The 24,422-nt window shown below is 33.1% G+C and overlaps 4 protein-coding genes across 4 annotated transcripts; 2 read left to right on the top strand and 2 right to left on the bottom strand.

Annotated features, from left to right (window-relative positions):
* Window positions 1-9,690: 9,690 nt before the first annotated feature.
* On the bottom strand, window positions 9,691-11,309 carry LOC130991650 (UDP-glucosyltransferase 29-like). Its single transcript, XM_057915978.1, has one exon. The coding sequence runs from the start codon at window positions 11,198-11,200 to the stop codon at window positions 9,773-9,775; it is 1,428 nt and encodes a 475-aa protein (XP_057771961.1). The 5' UTR covers window positions 11,201-11,309; the 3' UTR covers window positions 9,691-9,772.
* Window positions 11,310-17,381: 6,072 nt separating this feature from the next.
* Window positions 17,382-19,622, top strand: LOC130991655 (CASP-like protein 1). The gene is made up of 3 exons (XM_057915985.1): window positions 17,382-17,834; window positions 18,971-19,097; window positions 19,238-19,622. The coding sequence occupies exons 1-3, from the start codon at window positions 17,587-17,589 to the stop codon at window positions 19,469-19,471; spliced, it is 609 nt and encodes a 202-aa protein (XP_057771968.1). The 5' UTR covers window positions 17,382-17,586; the 3' UTR covers window positions 19,472-19,622.
* Window positions 19,623-19,863: 241 nt separating this feature from the next.
* LOC130991651 (divinyl chlorophyllide a 8-vinyl-reductase, chloroplastic) lies at window positions 19,864-21,522 on the bottom strand. Its single transcript, XM_057915979.1, has one exon. It carries the CDS (start codon window positions 21,186-21,188, stop codon window positions 19,935-19,937), a length of 1,254 nt encoding a protein of 417 aa, XP_057771962.1. The 5' UTR covers window positions 21,189-21,522; the 3' UTR covers window positions 19,864-19,934.
* Window positions 21,523-21,846: 324 nt separating this feature from the next.
* Window positions 21,847-24,387, top strand: LOC130991654 (uncharacterized). The gene is made up of 4 exons (XM_057915984.1): window positions 21,847-22,215; window positions 22,349-22,513; window positions 23,249-23,497; window positions 23,932-24,387. Exons 1-4 carry the CDS (start codon window positions 22,144-22,146, stop codon window positions 24,199-24,201), a joined length of 756 nt encoding a protein of 251 aa, XP_057771967.1. The 5' UTR covers window positions 21,847-22,143; the 3' UTR covers window positions 24,202-24,387.
* Window positions 24,388-24,422: the final 35 nt, after the last annotated feature.

The following is a 24,422-nucleotide window of genomic DNA, read 5'->3' as shown; positions in this document are numbered from 1 at the left end:
ACTTCAATTTTTATAGTTTCATATTTATATTTTAAAAATAAATAAATTTAGGCCTATATTTGGTTAATGGAATGACTATGTTGCCCCTTGATTTATTTAATCAAAGTACCGACGAAAATATCTCGCATAGTTATTATGGAAAAGAGTTGGGGTGATAAATGTTGTTTTTACTTATAATTCTGAAATTAAGAGTGTAATTATGGAAATTTAAAGCAAATTAGATAGGTTGGTACCCTCTATAATAAAGGTGCGAGGTTATGTGGGTGTGTTGGGCTATTAGTAGGAGGTTAATGCTCAAGACCCCAGGTTTTGACTTTTGAGTTTCAAATCTTTCGTCGCGTGGTTTTTAAAATTTATTTATTTATTTATGTAATTTATATATAAAAAAGGTGCGAGGTTAAGTTGAAATGAGAATTTTTTAAATATATGTATAAATGTTAAAATTATTTTTAGATATTTAATATTTCAATGCATTATTTTGATGGATGAACGCAACATTTGAGTTCTCAAATGTAGTTAATTGCACATACCAAAATGTACCAATATATAGTATAATATTATGTTGTACTTTCTCTGTCTCAGTTTTTTGTATTTATTTGAGAATAACACGAATTTTAATAAAATGATTGAATGTGTAATGGATAAAATAGGGTTAATTGCATATAAATTACCGAACTTTCAACAAATTCTTATTTTGCACATAAATTTTAAAATCTTTATTAAAATTAATTTTTTTTCTCATTTTGCATATTTGTCCATTTTCCAACCAAACTTTGGGCCTGAAATGACGTCGTTTTCATCCAACTATATAGTCTATACATTACAATGTCAATTCTATTTTTTCACTCGGTCATATTTATACCGTGCAAGCATATTCATATCGAGCGAGTAATCATGTCACCACGATGAAAAATAGACAAATATGCAAACTGAGAAAAAATTAATTTTAATAAAGATTTTAAAGTTCGTATGCAAAATGAAAATTTGTTGAAAGTTTAGTAATTTATATGCAATTAACCCAATAAAATAAGGGTCTCATTTTTATGAGAGTGCTAAAGTGATTAAAGTGGAGTAAGGGTCGCATCCACTTCTACTAAAAATAGAAATTAACATCAAAATATGGAACGAAGAAAAATGAAAATATAGATACTACAAACTGAAATAGAGAGAGTATAATATAATTATAATTTTAATAGAGGAACTAAACAACTAAATCATGGTGCGAGCTCCACGCCATATATAAATCTCCTTGGATCAATAAAATTTGCCCAAAAAAAAACAAAACATAAATGCTTGAATCTTCTTCAGCTTCTCTATCATTCTATCACATTAATTCAACCACGATTTTCCTTGTTTTAGAAAGGAAAAGAAAAGGACAATAACCACAATAAAAATTTTAATCAAATTGCACACATTAGCAGAAATTTGGTGCTCTGACAAGTTGAAAAATGCTATGAGTTGGGCGGTGGCGGCAACATTCCTCCAAATTTGGCACTATTGGCTTCAAAATTTAATAAAATCTAACTAAGTTCCCTAAGGGTATTTATGTCTTTACTCAATCCAAAATGAATATATTCAATTTGTTTAGGTTGCATTATCTTTGGTTGTAAATTTATCATGAAAAAATTAGGGATAACCAAAATTTCATCCTTTAAACCCTTCATTTCTTTTTTCACATTTTCTACTTAACCCTTATACATTCCTCATTTACACTACAAAAGAGGAATAATAGAAATAGTTCTTCCAACTAAAGGTAAAAAATTATGATTCGGATGGAAAATGGAAAAGAGGTATTACCGTGAGTGATTATTATATAAATTTTTTATTTTTTATGAGAACGTATTGGACTTATAAAATTAATACATTAAAAAAATATTACTTCTAAAATTTGAATTCAAATATTATATTTACTTATTAAAATATTACTTCTATTATGAATTTTTACGATGAAAAAAAGTTTAAAATATTTTTTAGTTCTCTTATGTATATATACATTGAACAAATATTTTATCAAGTATAACAATATATATAGCGAGAGTTCAAGAAAGAATCACTAAATAAAAAAAGAACGAAGAACCATTTTCAACCATTCGATCATGAAGATCTACAGTGGATGCATCATCTTGTTGGATGAATGCAGATCATGAGTTCGAATCCTGAAGGGAGCAATTCTTTTTATTTTTTTGAGTACATTAATTTTAATAATTAATGCATTAATTTTTACAATGAATGCATTAGATTTGATGATACTCACATTCTCACAAATAATGTAGTTCTCTCTAAACCCACATCCTATATATATAAATAATAAATGAAGAAAGTTTAAATACACGCAGTAATAGGTGTTGGTGCGTGGTGAAATTGGTATTTTGAGAAATTAATGCGTGGCAGATGAGGGGGTGGGATACGTGGGGCATGTGCAGTAACGGACGTGTTAATTAGTTGCTTAGCGTTATTTATATGGCCTTCAAATTCGGTGTGGAATGGGGATATATATGGATTACATTTTATTGACTTCCTCGATTTTACACTTTTTTGTATCATGTATTTCCTCCATTCGCGATATCGTTTCCACATTTGTCATTTTGATCCGTCCGCGATATCGTTTTTATTTTCATTTATAGAAGTAGGGTCCACAAACTTCCATTCACAATAATAATGGAACTCAAACTCCATTCACTACATATCCACTATAATCTACTACTCCCTCCGTCTCACTCCAATAGGCTCACTTCTTTTGGGCACGGAGATTAAGAAAACATACTCCCTCCGTCCCGGCTTTTGGTATCCAGTTGAGAACGGCACGAGTTTTAATAAAGTGATTGATGTGTTGTGAGTGGAATAAGGGCCCCACATTTTATGTGAGAGTTAAAATAATTAAAGTGGAGTAAGGGCCCCACCGACTTATACCAAAAATAGAAATAGATACTAAAATATGGGACGACCAAAAAAGGAAAATTGGATACTAAAAGCTGGGACAGAGGGAGTACTTTTTAGTAGAAAAGTGGTTTGGTCCACACCAATTAATTACACTTTTTTTACTTAAAATGGAAAATGAGCCTATTGGAATGAGACATCCCAAAAAAGAAAACGAGCCTATTGGAATAGGACAGAGAGAGTATTTTTCTTAAAACCCGTACCGTCCACAATGTGAAAACGATATCGCGGACGGAGAAAGTATATTATATCATCAAATAAGTCATCACACGTTGCTAATGAGTCTTAGCTCAAGTGATAAAGTTGAAGCAACCAAAAAACTCTCATATATGAGAGCATCTCCAATGCTCAGGGCGAAGGGTTGGATCGATCCGCTTTTTGCGTCGCACCGTGCGCTGGAGACCCTCGACGGTGCGACGCCGGTGTTTTCTCTCGCCTCAGGTCGAAGGGGGAGATTTGACTATTGCGTGCATTTCACGCACGCTATTATTAAAAAAAATGAAATTTCTTTTGGTGTTGCTGCGATGGAGAAGAAGAGTTGCTGGAGAAGACGGTGGGGGTGGGGTTTAGGTTGGGGTGGGTGGGGCCCATGGAGGTATTATGTTACTTTTTACAAAATTTTTTATATATTTTTTTAATTTTAATTTTTGATTTGTTTTAAAATTCTAATTTTTTATTGTAAATTTAATTTTAATTATGTTAATTTTTTTCAGTTTTTTAAATTATGTAATTTTTATTTTTAATGTAATGTTTAATTTTAATTTCAATGGAAATTAAACATTATAGCAAAAAAGTGTTGAAATTGAAATTTTGGTGGAAATGAGCATTTTAGCACCAAGGTAAGAACTTTGCATTGGAGGGAGAGGTGCTTAAAGTGGGGACCACTATTTAAGACTCAACTTAAGCACCTCCCATTGGAGATGCTCTGAGAGGTCTTGGGTTCAATCTCTCATGCATGCAAATAGTTTTAGAGGTCCCATCTGCTAACGGAATTTCAACATCACATAAAAATTTCCACACCACATAAAAATGAGAAATACTACATTATATATAGACGATATCTCAACATCGTATAAAAGTAAAAATAAATAAATAAATATAATATAACTGTGTAACCCTTAAATTGTATATGAAAAATGCTCTTTTTTTTATAAATATAATTATTTTTTAAAATTATAATGTTGTTACTCCATTTTAAGCTCCTTGCCTCCATTTTAGGGATGTTTGATACAACTTATGCTATAATTGGTGCAATCTCTTGTGTCAACAAGTAAAAGCCTCAAATCATTGTAACCATACAAATGGTGTAATTTATCAATTTAGACTATTTAAAAATATAAAGATCTCTTCTCAAAACAAAATATAAAGATCTAACTGATATAAAAGGATATTATTCATGCTTATACGCAAATACTTACAGTGATTGTGTAATTTGTGTGGAAAATGTGTGTGGACGTACATGATCCAACAAATGAAATAATAATCAATGATATGTGAGTAGAGTAGAGTAGAAGATTTGAATAGTATTGTCTGCTCACATTTAATTTGATTTGACCACTCCTTTGCTCTCAAAAATGTGTTGTGGAGACACTATAAATACCCATCAAATTAAAAAGTAAACATGGATAAGATATAATTAAACCACAATTTTTTATTTTTTATTTTGCGGGACTTGAAGAGTGGAGCATGGGAATTCGAACCCGAAATTTCACTGTTCACACACAGAAGATCGGATATCTTGGTGTCCTCTTGGAGACACCTGACCATAATTAAGTCATCCAAATTGTAAATTTTGCCATCATGCCGCCGGCTTATTGAATTTCATTTTACATGCTAAGTAATTTCTTTTTGAAAAAGTGTACCTAAATTTTGGTTTTATCTGAAAAGGAATTATTTGAATTTTACTGAAATTAGTTTTGCCAACAATTTTAAAATATTCGAAAGAAAATATTTTAAACTGACATAAACTTGTTTTAAATTTTTAAACTTTATCTCGTTTTTATGGAGTGTGTACTTATTCTTTACTCCATAAACATGCATTACTATTATTTATAAATATATAAAAATTGTGTATGTTTATATAGATAAAAAAATGTGTATATTTATATACTTATTCTACTTTATAATAGGATAATTAAATTTCTTAAACTTTATTTGAAATTAATTAGCTTTTAATTAAATTAAATAAATAATTTATAGAAATTAATTGTGATTGGACCTTACTTCTCTGTACGCGTCTGATCAACCGTCTACATATGGTTATTGGTGAGCGTATTAAATGTATTTATAATTCTCGAAATTTTGAAAAAATAAAAAAATCGAAAATTTCTAAAAGCCAACACTAGTACTTGACTGTTAAATAAGAATGCTGATAAATCAGGTAAAAGTAGCTGTCGCATTTTTTGACTTTTTTTTTGTGCGATTATTTCCGCATTAAATTGCACTGATTGAAAGGATAATGTTTCAATTATTATTATTTGCGTGTTCTTATTGCAAGTGGGATTTTTATTTTATTTTTTTCCAAATCGTCGACATCTATGATTCTATATGTATATGCTCTGCTTATCATTCCTATTGACCATTTATTAATTATAATTGTAGTAATATACAATAAAAAAATATACGTATATTTATTCTAAACCTATCTAAAAAATCCCATGATTTTTGGGATCTCAACGGTATCATAAAAGCAATGTATAATTATATGCAGGTCGCTCATTGTTGGCCAAAACCATGTTCGTGCCATTTTACTTTAAGTAATTCTCTTGGAATTTTAAATATTTGTATGTGTTGCATTATTGATAATATTTTTAATCTCTAAATATGTATTATGATAATTGAAATACCGCTCACCATTGGTGAATTGATGTTTAATATTATCTTTTATGTTAATACATCCAAATATTTTATCGAAAAATTACAAATTACATAAAATTAAAACTCATCTTACTTGTTGATTCATCTCCTATAAGTTAGAAAGGAAAAAAAAATAGATGAATCAAACTATGGTTTTTATATAATTTGTAAATTTAATGAGCTCATTAATAATTTATGGGGAATTATAATACAAATAATAAAACAAATGTTCACATAGACTAAATGTGAAGGGTATTCACGAGATGTGTTCACAAATGACTGGCAACATAAATCGGCCCTCTTAATCTCTTATTATGTATATATAAATGGAATGAATTAACAGAGAATATACAAATGTGAATTATGTATATATACATTTATCAGAATGTGGTGTAGAAACAAAAAATGAAATAGAAAAGCTAAACAACAGCTAAATAGAGGAGTGATATTTAGTGTTTATATTTCACAGAATACGTACATTTCATATTTTCATTGATTTCATCATTTTCATAATTAGAAAAGTAATTTTTGCTCTATTTTCATTTTTCCACACGCTGTGCATTTTTAATTAGTGGAAAAGCAAGATTGACTATATCCACATAATTAAATTGGCGAATTAAAACCTATGAGCACTACTAATAAGTTGTTTTAAATTGATCCACACTCACTACTAAAATTAAAGAGGTGATTAATTAAGCAATTAAATTATAATTAATCAACTAGTTGAACTAATTAAACAGTCTGGGGAGAAATGAAAAAGAGAGAGAAGACAATATACTAGGTAAAGTTTATTGGTGATCAAGACCTCTCACAAAAGAAAGATTTTTGGATGTCTCAGCTTCGGCGGTGCTTCGCCACATGAGTTAGGTCTCATTGGCATATTAATCGAAGATATCTTACCTCTGTTTATTTATGTGGCTAGACTTTAGAAATGGTTGACGTGCCAATTATTTCAGTTTGGTCTGAAATCGATTGATCTCACTTGTTGAGTCGCAAAATAAAATAAATTTTCTATTTATTAAATTATTCACTTTTGAAATGGTTGACGTACCAACTATTAAATACTTATGGTCCACATTTTTATATATATGTTAAAAAAATGGTCTGAAGTTTCATTTATCTTTTAAGAATTCACAAGATTTTCTTGTGGAATATATATACAATAAATGAGGTGAAAACAAAATTGAGCCGCATATTAACATTAAATGCATTAACTTTATAGAAAAAAATTATGGTGGATACATTTGGCTTATTTTATATTAATATTTAATGCATTAATTTTATAGAAAAAAATTTATGATGGATGCATGGGCTTATTGTATATATAGGAAGGATATATGGTGTATATACACACAGGGGTGGAGCCAAGATTTATTGTTATTGGGTTAAATTTGTTGAAGTATGGTGTCCAAAAGTATTTGCACGAGAGTTTGGGGATGAGAGCCTCCGAGCCAAAAAAAAATTGAACATTCTGTACAATTCATTTTTATGTTCAACTAGAATTTTAATAGATTTGGCATTAAAAATCATTCACTTAGTATAATAAATAGTTGTCCGCATTTCATTAATTCAACAACAAGTACATTGAAAACATATAATAACATATCTCTATGTGATTTTTTTTAAAATATCTCATCTTCATTAGTAACAGTTCATAACTTTACTTTAACTTGAGGATTAACTGAAATTTAATATTGAAAATTAACTAAGAAAGAAAAATATGACAAAATTAAGTAACACAAATTTAACAAACTAGTATAATAAATTATTGTAAAATGTTAAGCAATTAATGTGGATACTACAATCATTAAAATAATGTATTATATTCTCTTAAAAACACTTCTTAAAATATAAAATAAGAATCATTTTTAGCTCTTAGATCATCAAGATCTACGGTTGATTCATCACCTTGTTGGATGAATTCATGGTCCTGAGTTCGAATCTCAAATGTAGCAAAAATTTAATTTCCGTAATTCATACATTTACACACTGAACTCGTACATGTTCTACACATAATTCATACATTTTTGTTGGTTCACATTTTTTATTTTAAGAGCTGTTTATATCGTAGCCCCAGTCCCTAGATCCGTCCCTGTACATACATATAAGCAAATAATAAAAATATCTAAAAATTAGATATTTTTTTTGGTTCATATATATATATATATATATATATATATATATATATATATATATATAGGGAGTGGTTCAATTGAGAAGCTCAAATGTGTTGAGAAGTTGAGAAGCAATCTAATAGATGAACATGTTAGTACATTTTGATGAACATGGCAATTAGACCCCAGATCAATAAATTCTTTGAACATACCAAATATAACTGACGAATATACGAATCTATTTAATTTGTTCAAAATACGCCACCGCCAAGGATCGAACCCAGATCAAACCCGCGTTCATAAAAACTAATTGACATGTTCATCTGTTGGATTGCTTCTCAGCTTCTCAACACATTTGAGCTTCTCAATAAAACCTAACCCTATATATATATATATATATATATATATTGTATAAAAAATAAAAATAAAAAATTGGGAGGGGCTGGACCCCCGGTCCCTAGATCCGTCCCTATATATACATATAAGCAACAATAACAATAAAAGTATCTAAAAATTAGTAATCCAGACAATTGAAATTAGAAAATTCAATCTTTAAGACATCTTAATCTTGGACATAATAGATGAGGTCACGACGAATAATCAACGGAATAATTATTTCATGTCATTCTCGATAGTTAGTTTTGATTAAATCAGGACCAGAATCAGATGACCATTACCACTATACCAGTCCAAGTCTAGAAGATATTTTAGGGTTTATTTTAGAAGGTATTTTAAATTTCCATATGATATTGAATCATTGATTATTGAGATCTTGAAACAAAGCTTCTTTTGTAATACTCTTTTTCTTTTTTAGGGGAAAACATAATGTTATTCATTCAAATCTAGAGCTGTCAAAATCGACCCGGTCCGCCCGGGTTTAGGGCCGGGTTGGGCTCTAAAAAAATAGGCCCATAAAAAACCGGGCCTAGAAAGCCCGCCCAATGAGCCCGCCGGGCTGATCGGGCTTTCGGGCTAAAAAGCCCGGGGTTTTCGGGTTTTTTGGCCCGCCCAAAATAAATAAATTATTATTTAAATTATATATTTAAAAATTCATAAATTATAACATTAAAACCTAAAAAGTAATTTGAATCCTGATTTTAGTTGTTAACTTATCTCGACCTTTATCATTTGGTAGTCAAAACAAAGCTACACAATAGGAATTAGGAATAGTGCATTCTGTATTCCTTATTTCCATTTACACAATTCTCTAATTCGAACCAAACTTTAATTTATAAGTAGTCTAATCTGCATTGTCCATTAAGTTAAGTAATGAAAGTAGCAAACATTCTCTTAATCCTAGTGCATTATTAGTCAGTGAATAAAATCCTTGACTCACCATTCATAGAATAAAACCTTAATGCAGCTGCTAAGCATATATTTTAACTATTTTTGTCACATTTTTTTTTTAAAATATATAAATTATGGGCCGGTTTAGCCCGACCGCCCGATGACCCGAGAGGGGCTGGACTGGGCCTAGAATTTTGCAGCCCGATTTGATTTCGGCCCGGCCCGACCCGATAAAAGACAAAGCCCGATGGATTTGGGCCGGGCTGGCCCGACCCGTACCGTTTGACACCTCTATTCAAATCTCTCTTAATAACAATGTTTATGCATACCAACATAGGTTATCTTAACAAATTATGCTTCTCTCTCAAAAAAAAAAAATGCTGATAAATAAATTCTAAGAAAATATTTATTTTGCATGATTGAGTATTTTTATATTTAAAAAAAAAAATTAATTCATTTTTTAAATAGGATATATATCCAGTAAAATTAGATGAAATGATGAGAATAATTAAGCTCTTTAATACTCCAAAGTTCAAAAGATAAAGCTGTTACAATCATGGAATGAATTCCTTGACCCATCACCCACTCCGCTTACTCTTCTCACAAAGCAACAACAACTCCTCCGCCGTTTCCTCCACCGCCGCCGCCGCTCCCTCTCTCCTCATCCTCCCACTCAAATCCCCAACCCTCCGCCGTATCCCTTCCCCACTCTCCCCCCCAACCACCCTATCAATCGCCGCCGCCACCTCTTCTCCGCTAAAACACCCATCCTCGCCCCTCACCACCTCCACCCCGACGCCGGCCTCCGCCACAACCCTCGCATTTATCGGCTGATCGTACTTGATCGGCATCGCCACAATCGGCACCCCAAACCACAATCCCTCCATGATCGAGCTCCACCCACAATGCGACGCGAAACCACCAATGCTAGCATGCTTCAGAATCCTCGCCTGCGGCGCCCATCCCTCCACCACCAGCCCCCTCTCTCTCTCCCTCTCTAGAAACCCTCCGATCAATGCGTCCTCGATACAGACCCCCTCCGCTTCCGCCTCCGGCGGCAGCCGCACCACCCACACGAAGCTCGCTTTGCACAGCGCTAAACCCTTTGAAATCTCCCTGATTTGATCCATGGATATGAAATGTTCGCTGCCGAAGCAGACGAACACGGTGGAAGATCGCTCCTTCTTACTCAGCCATTGCAGAATCTCTGAACTCTCTTCGTCGATTTGATCATTGGGATCGAGAGCTAGTGGACCAGTTGGAATTACTCTCTTGTTGCAGAGCTCAGACAGATAATCGATATACTTCCCATCAAACCCTTGAAACCCCTTTATCAAAACGATGTCGCAAGATAAATCGAATACCCCAAATGAGAAAGCATCTTCATCCGCATCTTCAATTTCTAACTTAATCGGCGCGCTCGCGTCGATTTTTTCACGATCGCTGAGGTATATCTCCTCGTGAGGGAAATCTCGATTCTCACCATGTCTAAACTGATGGTAGAAGAAGGAAAACGGCGCTGCTCCGGCCGTCGCGAAGTAGACAGACGGTATACCTCGGCGCCGCGCTTGCTTCGCCGCCCATGGCTGGAAGAAATCGTATATCAGCAAATCGGGGCTTACTCTGTTCATGATCTCGGAGAAGGCGGAAGATGTCTGCTGAAATGCGTGGACGAGCGTTGGCATGAGATTCGGCGGCAGATTCTTGGTCGTGTGCAGGTGCGGAGGGAGCTCCGGCAGCGGTGGGAAAGGGAGCTCGATTAGATCGACGGCGGTGGAGGAATCTTTGCCGAACTTGCCTCGAATCGAGTCGAGATTGACGGCGGAGGAGCAGAAATGGATGCGGAATCTTTTGTGTGCGAGATTGTTGGCGAGTTCGAAGAAGGGGTGTACGTGTGAGTAAGCTAGCCATGGAAACAATAAGATGGTGAATTTTGGAGTTTTCTCTTCCGCCATGGTTGAATTGAATGGAAGTTTGGCCTTGGTATTTTTTCTTAATGTAGACATTTACGCAAACAGTTGGTAGGCTACTAAGTGATAGTGAGGTCTTTGTATTTGTCTTCTTTGTTTCAATAATTCAGTGGAATAGTCATGCTTTTAAGGCAATTGTTTTCTAGAAGGGCTTAATATCAGGATTAATACTCGCTTCGTCTACAAAAAAATAATCATTTTTTTATGACACACATTAATAAATAATTAATTGAAGACACACATTAATAAGTAATTAATTGAATTGTGAGTAAAGAAATTAAGTAGCTCATCATATAAAATAAATTCACAAATAAAAATAAAAATTAATTTTTGTAGATGTCTCAACATAACCAAAAAAGATTATTTTTTGTGAACCAAAAGACTTTTCATTATCTTTTTAATGATTTTCCTTCGTTTTTATTTTAATTTATAATAATAATAATAATATTATTATAAACAATGATGTGAAGATATTTTTTAAATTTTCTTCTTTATAGAATATCCCTTATTTTTTATTACTATAAATTTACAATAAAAAAACAAAAGGACACCTTTATCTCAATTTATTAAGTTGTCCTGCTAGATTCCTTCAGTTTAAATTGTGCAAATTAATCTTAAAAGTAGTTAAGATATGCCTTTTGCTTTAATGATATGCCTTTTCTCTAAAAAAATTCTTAACACTAGTTTACTTTGGTATGAGGGTGTTTAACTCGACTGATGTAAAGGCTAAATCACAGCTCTACTATATTCTATAGATACGGGTTGTTGGGATCCCTTATTTGAAGAGATCACATTAACATATAAGTAGAGTTGTCAAATTTTTGGGTTCGACTTGAAATTAATGATTCAGATCAGGGTGCGTATTCGATTTTTAATTCGTTTTTGCTAAAATCAATCTAATTTCATATTAATCTTTAAAAAATGAACCAAATTAATCAAAATTTTAAGAATTAAAATCAAACCAAACCGGAAAAAAATGAAAAATAAGAAAAAAGTGAAATTGAATTATATTTAAATTCAAAATTATATATAAAGGTATTAATGTATTACATTATATTATATTATTCGGTTTTCCATTTGTCCTATTTTTAAAAGATCAATTGATCCAAATCGAAAAAATCAAACTATTTTAAAAAATAAAACCGAATCACATCGAAAAAAAATAAAATAATCAAACCATATTTTAATATTTTAATTTGAATCAATTTGGTTGTTCGATTTTGAGAATTTTGTTCCCCTAATTGAAATGGCGAAATTAGTGGTCCAAATAGATATGTTGCGTAGGACCCGACTGACTCGAGCCCATGGGCCAACTACAGAATTCGGGACAATTCGACCCAAGCCCAAATGTATCTCAGCCCTATCCAAAAAGTGGGTCGGGCCGGATTTATTTTTACACATTTCCCCATGTAGAGGATTTTAGACCCCTATCCACACTGTCTCATCGACAATGATAATAAATGGAATCATTTTTTTTTCGTATAAATGATGTTCGTCCAGCTAGTTAAAAACTTGTGAAGGGCTCGAAAATTATTCAAAATATATTCTTGATAAATCTGTTATTCGAGCTCGAGTTCAACTCATATAAGTGCCCGATTGAAGGTTCAAAAATAAACTCGCTAACAAACAAATCCCAATATGTTCGCAAAAAAAAAAAGCGTATCAATCTGTTATTTGAGCTCGAGTTCAACTTGTATAAGTGCCCGATTGAAGGTACAAAAATTAAGCTTGCTAACAAACAAATCCCAATATGTTCGCAAAAAAAGAAAATAGAAAAAAAAATGAGTCGAACAACACTAAGCTCGAGTTAGGCTCAATAAAATTATCAAACTTAAAATAAGACTCGAGCTTAGCTCATTTATTGTCAAATCAAGTGCCGGACAAATTTATTTCGAATCAAGCCTCGAATAGCTTGCAAATTAATTTGTTTATTTATAGTCTTACAAAATCGCAAGGCAGTAAATTTTTTGGATGGCCTCGCAACAACAAAAAACAAGAAAAAAAAAAAGGGGGAAAATTTGAAAAAGTGCTGAAGTGTAATTATAAAAATTATAAGCACAAATAATCGGGCTACACGATGACTCTTGACGGTTCTTATCTTCAATTTTTTTTTTAATCTTCAAATTAAACATCAATAAACTTTCAAATATGCCAATCAAATGATGGATCTTGAATTGTTTGGCAGCTATACACAAATTTGTGATAGTTATGTATATATTGTCAAATTTCGTTGAAAGACTTGAACCAGTCAAATCAATGAGCTAATTAATTAATACTTCAAAATTTAATTAAAATCTCTCAAATTTGCAGACAAAAGACCTCATAAAACAATAAATTCAAGGGTAAAAGAGTAATTTCAAATGGAGCAGATAGAACTTATCCCGCAATTCAGAATTTTCAAAGACTTATACGAAGAAATTGATAAGAATTGATCAGCAAGTATGAAGAAATTTAGAGATAAGATGTCTTTTCACATTGACGTCTTAATCAGGTAAACAGTGTTGAATAGTAGTATTAATTAAGATGTTGATTTTACCTTTTGTTTCTTTTTATGATACATGCAACAATTTTCTTCAAATTTTAACAGCAAAGAAAAACATGTCACAATAATATTTATGCAGATAGATAGTAAAAAGGCACTTATATAGTTATATTTATATGTGAGTAAACAATATGTTTTATTTGCAACACACAAATAAATTTACACTTTTGTGTTGAAATTGTCAAACCAACATTATTCCGATTCCATTTCGTATTGAATTAAAAAAATTGGTTTTGACCCAAACCAAAATTGAATTTCTTTTAATGCATATTTATATTTTTTAGATTCTAGTAGTTTTTAATTTAGTTCTCAATTCTAAGAATAAGAATTAGTAACCATTAAGAAATTAATGTCTTCTAAAAATTAAGATGTGAGTTAATTTTAATAATCATGTGCTATGAATTATCTTTCCTCATGTGCCTCAACATTTTATCCAATCTTGTTTACACATTTAACAATAGTTGTATTTGTTGATCCAGTTAACTTCTAAATTCATGCATGGTTCAAATTTGATATGTACAAATATTTAAATTTAATATTTTCCAATACAAATATGCAAACAACAAAATGGAAAAGAAAAAAGAATTGGTATAACCCAAATCGAACCAAAATCTTCATTCGCTTTTTGTATACTAATCTGGTTTGGTTCAATTTGAGAATTTTGATTAGGGCTATTCGAATTGGTTTTCATTTTGGACCCACCCATTCGAATGTTAATCTCCTGAAATAGAAATTTTATTGCCAAAAAAGAAAAAGAGAAAAAACCTAGTAAAAATCCATCGAGTATACAAAGACATAAACTGAAGGTCATACCTCATTAAAACTTTTTCGAAAAAAATTCAAAGGAAAAAATCTCGAAAAGGAAAAAGAGTACATGTCCAAAGCAAACACAACGAGGATATATAGAACAAAGGCTGAGGGAAGAAGGAATCGCTAGCAAAGCTCCGGCCTGACCATTGCCCCAAAACGATTCTAGCCTCACCTTGCCGAGGAACAAACGAGACAAAGCAACACCCGGAAAGAAACCCTTCGTCGATCGCGGAGCAACTAACGAAGCCCGACCTCCCAGACTCTAGCTTCTAGCGCACCAGAAAGCTGTAGAAAAAGTTCGAGAGACGCCGCAAATCCAACCACCATAACCGAAACCAACCACAATGCCAGAAACAGGAAACCACCATTCGAATGTTAATTAATCACTAGTTACATGTCATTATTTAATAAAATTAATGATGATTTTGTTAAATGTAAAATGATACGCATAATACATATATACATGTGTGTGCGCTGTAGCATCGGTTGAAATGCAAATAATTAAATTATTAGGAGGTTTAATTCTGATTGTCGCTCAATAATTAAATTCTAATTGAGGATTAATATATTCTTATTAAAAATCTTTATTAACCCTCTAATTGTCCCAAGCTAGTTAACCCCTAATTATACAGAACCGGTCACCTATTCATCGTGGGCAGACATAATATGTCCACCACTGATATGACAATTTTAATTTGAAAAGAGAATTAACATATCTTACTCTAATTAAAATTATCTTACTCTAATTAAGATTGCCACATCAGTGGTGTGCACATTATGTCTGCCCACGGTGGATAGGTGATCGGTTCTGCCTAATTATAATTACTACACTAATTATGGACTTCCCCACATTTTACGGAAGGTAATTAATGTGCCTATTTTACTTAAATAATTAAAGTGTTTGCTTGTTTTACTGTTGAGGTAAATGATGAGCTAGCCAAATTAGGTGTTTTTGATGAGCAAATCAACGACTTTGACTCCTATATAATTTTCTTGTTAACACCTGTCTAACATTAAAATAATTACATCGAATAATTAAAGAGTTTGCTTGTTTTTGGCTGCAAACACTATTAAACTAATTAAGTCGTTAGTGACTAGACAGCAGGGAAAGATCCTAACAAGATATTTTTCATTTAATTTTCTCTAAAGATTAATTTGTTTTTTCTTCAAGATAATGTCAAAGAGAAAAATATTCCAAATATGAAAAGAAGTTGATCTCGTTATATAGTAAATTGCATTATATTAAATTATTAATAGTTCACTTGTTTCAAATACATTGATTGTATTACTACGATAGATAGAGAATTCAAATTGTTGTTATAAAAAAAAAAGGAAATTAATTAGAAGATACTGGAAAAAAAAAATTGATAAAAAAAGAAGATATTGGTTGAATGATGTTATAATCTGGTAGTTGAATTTTTCTATTTAAGTAGCAACATTGTTCATTGTGATGTGTTGGAATGAAATGAAAAATTAATAAAAGAATTAATTATGGTCAACAACACATGAATTCAAGAAATATCTGGAATGTATACTATAATTCTATTACTATTCGAATTATTTGATTTTGTCAACTTTGCAGCAACAACCATGATCTTCATATCACGTTCACACCATTCCAACATAAAAAAGTTCAAAATATTTCCCTTATGAAAAGAAGATTCAAACTGTTACATTCCCATAGTTAAGCAAGAAAAAAAAATTAATAGTCAATGTTCATACATATTTCTACGTTTTCATATTGTCATGATCAAACATCCTAGCTGTAACCGTTATCTTTAAAATAAAATGAACACAAATATACTTTATATATATTCATATTCTCACTTTGTATGCACTAATCAAATTTCATGGTCAAGTATCTTGCATCCTCATTGTGACCACTATCTCAATAAAATAAACAAAAATAAGTTTTTTTATTTATATAAATTTAATTTGTAATATTAGAACAAGTTGCTTGGCGTGCAGGAATATCCAACCAAATGTAGCACTCCAAACATTACGTTCCTTCTCTCTCTAAAATATTACTATTACTGCCATCCATCCCACTGTAAGTGAGACCTTTTTTTTTTGCACGAAAATTAAGAAATGTGTATTTTGTGTGTAGGTGAAAAAGTGAAAAAGTGTTTAAAAGTAAAAACTTTTATCCAAAAAGGAAAGAGTCTCACTTACAGTGAGATGCTCAAAATAGAAAGAGTCTCAGATACAGTGGGACGGAGAGAGTATCTCAAACATGCGATACAATTTATGATTATTGGTGCAGAACTCTAATAATTTTGTATGATGAAATTATATAAAGTGTTAAAAGGTGTTGAGAAACAATAATGGAGACATTAATATTTGCTTTAATTAGCCTTTTTTTGGTTAATTTAATGATGAGTGATAGTACATTTTCCCTTGTCAAAGTGGAAATTAAATTTAAATAATCCACTTTGTCAACAATCAACTTTTAATTCCGTAATATTTTTCTTAGAGTTACAATTAATCCACGTACATCCAAACTTATGCATATTCATTAAACCATTTGAAACCTCAATTTATTAATTTGATAAAAATCATATTTTATCAATTAAGTTGTGCTCCGTCATTTAGTGTTGAATTTATGCCATGTTCGGCGAGAGACACATAAGGCGGCCAATGAGTTAGCTAATTTTTCTTTATTTTCTGAGGATGTAATCATCTGGAAGTTAGGTTTTTTGTCCTGACTTCTTGATATTGTACACTCGAATTTGGAGTAATATATTATGCCCTTTCCGTTTCAAAAAAAAAAACATAAAATTAGCATAATTGATTAATTGGAATAGTTGCAATATGACCACTCTTATCTATTTCAATTGTGTTCATACAAGCCAAGCCGTACCCTACAATTAGATATCTTTTTTGACTTTATCCGATGTTCCCTTAAACTCACAAGGGTACAATGGTCTTTTCTCTCACAAAAAAAAAAAAAAAAAAAACGAGTCCCTAAAGTCTATAACTGTCTATTTATATCCCATAATCTTAAAAATCTTCTTCATCATCAAACCAACTTTGGAAAAACAAACACACAACACATAGTATATTACTATCCATGGCATCCACAGCTACACAGCCCGAGAAGGCGGCGGCGGCGGAGCCGTACGTGGAGGTGAGAGCTCCGGCGGCGAAAGACGGGTTTCCGGTGGCCGATGTGGTGCTGAGATTCTTGGTGTTTGCTAGTGGTTTAGTGGCTGTTTTGGTGATGGTTACTAGCAAAGAAACACAAGTTGTTGCCCAAATTCCAATTCCACCCTTTCTGGTTAGAAGAACTGCAAAATTCAACCATTCACCGGCTTTCATGTAAGTAACAATCACCGTATCTTATGTTACATCTCGTGTTTCAATTTTATCGATAAATTTTTAAAGACTGTCTGACGGTGGACTCGAACCTAAGTCGGACATTAACCGTTCTAATACTAGGTTAAATTTTATTAGTATTTTGTTTCACATATGTTGCATGTAAGTCATACTAATTATTACATAGTATATGAAATGTAATATGCATGATTGCAAAAGTATATAGTTACATATTTGATTTAATTTTTTGTCTGTCTCAAATTTATTGTATCTTAATTTCTTTATTAAACCTATATAAGTATTTATTTTTTAGTGGAAACTATATTGTATATTTTAGAATATTTATTCATTTTCCAAACTACTATATATACTGTAGTAATGTTAAAGTTATACTCGTTAAATGAACTGCTATGTTAGTTAATGTAAATTAGTTAATTTATAGAAGTTTGCTTGAAATTAATCAATTATGAGTAGTAATTAATTAGTTGAAAAATCTGATTGTGGTCTGTATTTTCCTGCTGCCTTGATGGAGTTGTAATTTGGCGGCTTTTTAATTTAGTGATAGCAAAACTTGGTGTCTTTCTGCTTAATAAATTAAAAACAACGTAATTTTTTTTGTATATATAAATATTTGTGTTTTGTTTCAATACGAAATAGAAACGCAAGTCTATGAATCTTCGTAGGATATAAACACGTCATTATAATTATCTCGTGATTAAATTGAATTATTTTTCTTAGAAAAAGTTACAAAAGTGGCATGTATAATTGAATTAGTGGGCTAATGTGCCCACCAAAAGATTACTGAAAATGACTCGTTTTATTAATTAATTAATCAATACTATAACTAAAGGAGGATCGACAGATTAGGAATCTTTACAGATATTTTAGAATCACAATAATTAGAATTTAAATAATCCGTTTATATATCAAACAAAGGCCAATTCTGCAACTTGAAGGAGACAAATACTTATCTGTGGTCCATGGATTTTGTCACCACATCAAGTGACCATAAATTAGTCAAGAATGTGATTTTTTTTAATAATTAAATTTCAATAATTCTCATATTATTTGCTACCATAAGTCTAAGTTGTAAAAAAAAAAAAAAAAACTAATTTGAGATTTATGATTTGATGATGCAGATTCTTTGTAGCAGCACTCTCAGTTGCAGGCTTCTATGGCCTCATCACAACCCTCATCTCCCTCTTTGCTCTCCGCAAACCAGGAAGCCATACAAGACTCATCTCTCATTTCATCATTCTCGACGTCGTAAGCTCTTAAAAAACTACATCTTCTTCAAGCAAAAACACTGATAAAGTCTAGCCAAAACAAGAACCAAAGCAGATAACATAGAAAAAGGCTGTGAATATTGACTCTTGATTAACAATGTGTGCATACATTATATGCAGCTATTGCTAGGAATCGTGGCTGCAGCGACAGGAGCAGCAGGTGGAGTTGGTTACATAGGTTTGAAGGGCAACAAGTATGTCCAGTGGAACAAGATCTGCCATGTGTATGGCGACTTCTGCAGGCACGTTGGAGCCTCAGTTTTCGTCTCCTTGTTTGGATCCGTCGTGCTGGCACTGCTCATCTTGCTGTCCGTCCGATCCCTGTCCAAGAAAATCCCAAGACACAACCACTAACATTGTGAAGAATCAGAATCATGCTTGTGGAGGATCATTGGAGCCTTCTGTTGTTGTGTGTGCATATGTAGATGTGTTTCTTCGTGCAAATTTCGTGTTGTTGAGATTGCTGTGACATAATTTTTCAATAGATTTATGTGATTTGTGATAATCTGTGCACCTAGTTTGTGATCATTTGGAGCTGAAGCAAGCAGAAGTTCTCAACAAACAACAGAAAACTATACCAGAATTCAAGAGCATGTTATTGCAACTCATCATAAATCAAGCACAACTGATTTGCTAAATATTGGGAAATATCATTTGCTCCAATAATCTCAATTTAACTCTCATTCACATTTTGTTGCAACTAATCATAAATCAAGCACAGCAAATGGTTTAAATAGAACACATGCTTGTTAAAAAACATCTCATATTAAGCAAGAAGAGTCACATGGTATAAGTAAAAATGCAGAAACAATTTCAATCAGAAGATCATTTGCTCTCCTAATTCTTGGCCAGCCATTCCCTTCTCCAGCACCCTCTTAAAGAACTCCTCCAACGTGTCGTTGCCATAACTAGGCGTGCTCTCAGCATCATACTCGCCCGTATCAGGATCCAAAATCAGCATACTCTCAGCAGCATAGTACCTCCCAATCTTGCCAAACTCGGCTGCATCCTCCAAGGAGGGGAAGATCTTGACAAGGAAATCAAGAACTCCAATTGCAAAATCCATAATCTCTATAGGCACTTTCAAGAACTTAGGCTCCTTCCCGGCAAGCCTAAACAGCATCTCCCCTTGCTCCAACGGGGTCACTGCCTTCCCCGGCCCACCAACCGGTAGAACCCTATTCACCAACTCCTCACTCAACACACAATCTGAAATGAAGGAGGCCAAATCCGGCTCACTAATAGGCTTGCACGCGCATAGCCTCCCGTCTCCAAACATGACATAAGGCTTCCCATCCTTAACCAGCTCAACCTGCCCTGCTAAGCTCTTGAAGAATGCAGTAGGCCTAACTATGCTGTAACTGAAACCCTCATCTTTCTGAGCCTCCTCCATCAACTCCCCTTCGAATTTCAGCTTAGCACGCTGGAATTCGAGGAGGGGCTTCTGCACACAGATTGCAGACAGCAGCACAAAGTGTGCAGCCCCAAATTTCCTACCAACAACAAGACTATTCCTAGTTGCCTCATAATCAATCAGCCAAGAATCCTTGACCCCACCACTCCTACTAGCTAAGCAAGACACAACAACATCAATTGAAACCCCAAGATTCTCAATGCTTCTCTCCAATGATTCCAACTTTGTCACATCTGAGAAACAAGCATTTGCACCACTCAACAACCTTAGAGTCTCGTCCTTGCTGTTCTTGCCCTTTGTGCCACTTCTCTCTCGAGCAACAGCTATCACATTGAACCCTCTCCTCACTAACTCTTTCACCACAAAATTCCCAATGTAACCGGTGGAGCCCACAACCAAGACATTGATATCTTTTGGGTTTTTGCTTCTGAATGAAGCTTTGGGAGCTTCAACAGCTGGCGCAGCTGAAGCTGTGACAAGTTGGAATCTTTTTCTATTACCTCTGCAAAAATGAAGTGAAGGGAGAGGAACAGAGCATGGGATTGTTGTTACCTGAAACTGGTTGATGAATTGAGACGTGAGAAGGTTTTTGAAGCTGTTGGATTTTGTGGAGTTGAGATTGAGACCATTGCAGTTGAAGGGCGTGCAAATGGACATTTTCTTGGTTTCTTGAAGATTGAATTTTTAGGAGAAATTGGATTTATGATTATGAAGCATTTTTTTTTTTTTTTTTATCGAGAAGGCTCCAAGATTTGAATAAAATCTGAAGGGAATGATGGGGAATTATTAACTAGTGGTTCTATCATGGTAGAATCCAAATGAATGGCTGATATTTGGTGGGAAGATCATAGAAATTGTAAGCAGTTCTTGAATTTCAACTCTAAGAAATAACAACTTTTGGGCCTCGGCCCAAAAGGGGAGGGTATATAGAGTTTGGAGGAAGAGTATGATATAAAGCCCAACTTATTTCTCAATCTTTGCATGCTACATACAAATTACTACTACTATTTTTCTAACAATAGAGAGGAATTCACATTTTCTACTTGAAATGCACACTCAATCTAAAAAATATTGTTAAAATTTGAATTTAAAATCTTTAGCTTTAAATCATTTCATTGCTAAATTATCGATTAACCCACAAAAATTGTTCAACACATTAAATTCAGGAAATTTTTGATTAAAAAAAATCATAAAAAAATTGAAAATGAAAATATAATTCATAATTTTTAGCATAATTAACCCTTTAAATAAATAAAACCCAATATTCAAATAAAATACAACCTTAACAATCAAAATTTTCACTTATTTTCGAAGTAATGATACACTTGATCACTTTAAGGGGCATGTGGCCCATGCCCAAATTTCCCTCAAAATCAATGTTGACTTTTTTGAGTGAAGAGATGGAAGCTTTTCCTAATTCCACACAATCCCACGTGTGCACTTTACCTGTTTAGTGTAAGAATCTCTCTTCCACCTATGAAAGATAACAGAAACTCATTCGAAACATAAACTATCTCCTCATTTTCATCACTTTTTAATCGTTCATCACTCTTTTTTTTCAATTCATCCCAATAATTTTTCTTATAAAGAAAAAGCCTCAGAGCCCACCAACATGCATCGATCAATCAATATACAGAATTCGCTCCCTTATGATCTTGCCCTCAAAATCGCCTCATCTCTTCAGGTACTTTCTGTCTCACCATACAGAAGTAACAATTTTTATTTTTATTTTACGGTTTTTCTAATTGTTTTGTTGCTTTAAATCGTTTTTGATGAAGTGGGTTTTGAAAAAGATTTGATCTTTTTATTTTTTGCAGGTTTTTGATGTGTGTTCATTAGGCAGTTGTTCGAGGTTTTGGAGGGAGCTGTGTGGGTCTGATTGTTTGTGGGAGGGTCTATGCAAAGACAGGTGGCCTGTAATTTTTGAGGATCAGAATTATCAGAGTGAAACCTACGATCAGAAATTGACCTCCAATTCGAAGGTTGTTTTGTTGGAGAAGTTTGTGTTTTTATTTGTCTGTTGTTCCTTTTTTTAGGTTTATGTTTCAGTTGTTGTATTGCTCAGATTTTTAAGGTTTTTGGCTCATTTTTGTTGAGGTTTTTTGTCTGAATGGAAATTGAGTGCCTCTTTTCAATCTTGATATTTGGGGATATAGTTCATTTCTAATGCTATGCTTGATTTCCTGCATTTGGAAGTGGAATTAGGGATTTTGAGATTCTTGATTTTCAGATAAAATCCTCTAATCCATTTCACCTCTCAATACCAAGATTGAAACTTTAAATGATGGTTATGCATTTTTATGATAAGGTTTTTTTTCCCCCTGTGTTACTTAAAAAGTTTCTATCTTGGTAGAATGGGACAAGAAACGGTATACGAGTTGTGGATTGGAGGATTTCGTGTGTCTCCCTCATGTTGTAGTGAAACGCAGTTGGAACGATCATAGCACCTAGGATATCTCTATCTTGATTAGTGTACTAATCTTTCTATGAGTTTTTCTATTACTCGAGTGGAATGTTATACGGTTTGTGGATTGGAGCGAGGATTTCACGTGCCTTCTACGAGTTGTACATGGACTAGTTTAAACTAGAAAGGCAGTTGGAATTATCACATTACCTAGGATATCTCGATCTTGATTAGTGTACTAATCTTTGTATGAGTTGTTCTATTACCCTTATAGGCTCTTAATGTAGGTTCTTGTGTTGTTTGACTACTGTAGGGATGGAGAGGTTTGTACGTAAGCAAGCACAACGAGATGGCAGGAAAAGTAGAGTCAGTCGCAGATTTTGTGGAAAGAGCTCTAGCTTATGAATCCATCGAGGTTGGGAACTATTTGAAGGCGGTCGAGCTATTGAGCTCACATCAGTTTGGATTCAAGGATGTTCAAATGTTCTTGCTCAAGCCAAAGCTTAATGTTCTGCTTAACTTGGTTGGCTTGCATTACTGCATCATTTGGCTTGAAATCCCGGTAACTTGCTATCCGTATCGAGTCATTGTTAAGTGGAAAGAAGTTAAATAATGATCTTTTATCATGCAATTAACTTAACAATGGTTTACATACTAATGCTTCTGTGGTTTAGTGATTAATGGTGCAATAATTTAATTTCTGTGATCCAAGTCAAGTGCACTCTAGAATAAGGTTGCTTGAATGGAAATCGAGGAAGATAATACGTACATTGGCAATTACTTGAGTTTGATTGATTCCGATTTACTCTGTGTTTGGTTTTTGTTGAAGTAAGGTTTTGTTAGAGAACTTGAAATCATCATTTTTCACATAATCTCATGCTAATAAGTTGCATAGGCTCTAACACACTTTCAAGAACACATATGATCCACAAAAATATGCATTTGAATGATGATTTTCTTGCTTGTGTTGTTGATGTTTTAGCTATTGATTTTCAGGCTGAGAATGTGATTGAAGCGCTCGATAGCAGCGAGGTCTCGGATAGGCAAGTGTGTGTTCAATGGTGGAAGCTCGGGAGGTGGTTTTACGGGTTTCGTCTACGGGACGAGTACCACTCGAAGAACGTCTCATTGGGCGATCTCGCCGCGTCTAACGAGGAAGTGCTCGGCGTGCTCCATCGTGGCGCGATCCACGAGGTCATTCGTGTTCAGATTTCTGTGGCTAAGTCAGCTCATACGTCTTGGTCACACCAAGTTGCTCAAGTGTAAACAAGTGGGGAAAAAAAGGTTTGATTAGTCAACTGTGTGAATATATGCAATTTCTTCATTTTTCTCTTAAAATGTATAATCATGTAAAGTTTGTATAGAACTGATTTTTATGCTCAAATCTGGAAAAACAATGTAATTGTAAAATTGGCTTTGTTAATTAATAAAAAGGTGTTTGTACAGTACAAATCTTTGTAGCTAGTGTTCTTGATTTTTCACCTGCA

The sequence above is a fragment of the Salvia miltiorrhiza genome, chromosome 7 (genome assembly GCF_028751815.1).
Source record: "Salvia miltiorrhiza cultivar Shanhuang (shh) chromosome 7, IMPLAD_Smil_shh, whole genome shotgun sequence".
NCBI classification, from domain to species: domain Eukaryota; kingdom Viridiplantae; phylum Streptophyta; class Magnoliopsida; order Lamiales; family Lamiaceae; genus Salvia; species Salvia miltiorrhiza.
This window is presented reverse-complemented; position numbering and strand designations above follow the sequence as displayed.

Coding starts and splice junctions, on each gene's coding strand:
- LOC130991650 (XM_057915978.1), bottom strand. CDS start 11,200: ATGTCTACATTAAGAAAAAATACCAAGGCCAAACTTCCATTCAATTCA.
- LOC130991655 (XM_057915985.1), top strand. CDS start 17,587: ATGGCATCCACAGCTACACAGCCCGAGAAGGCGGCGGCGGCGGAGCCG. Junction 17,835..18,970: donor AACCATTCACCGGCTTTCAT/GTAAGTAACAAT, acceptor TTGATGATGCAG/ATTCTTTGTAGCAGCACTCT. Junction 19,098..19,237: donor ATTTCATCATTCTCGACGTC/GTAAGCTCTTAA, acceptor CATTATATGCAG/CTATTGCTAGGAATCGTGGC.
- LOC130991651 (XM_057915979.1), bottom strand. CDS start 21,188: ATGTCCATTTGCACGCCCTTCAACTGCAATGGTCTCAATCTCAACTCC.
- LOC130991654 (XM_057915984.1), top strand. CDS start 22,144: ATGCATCGATCAATCAATATACAGAATTCGCTCCCTTATGATCTTGCC. Junction 22,216..22,348: donor AAATCGCCTCATCTCTTCAG/GTACTTTCTGTC, acceptor TATTTTTTGCAG/GTTTTTGATGTGTGTTCATT. Junction 22,514..23,248: donor AATTGACCTCCAATTCGAAG/GTTGTTTTGTTG, acceptor TGACTACTGTAG/GGATGGAGAGGTTTGTACGT.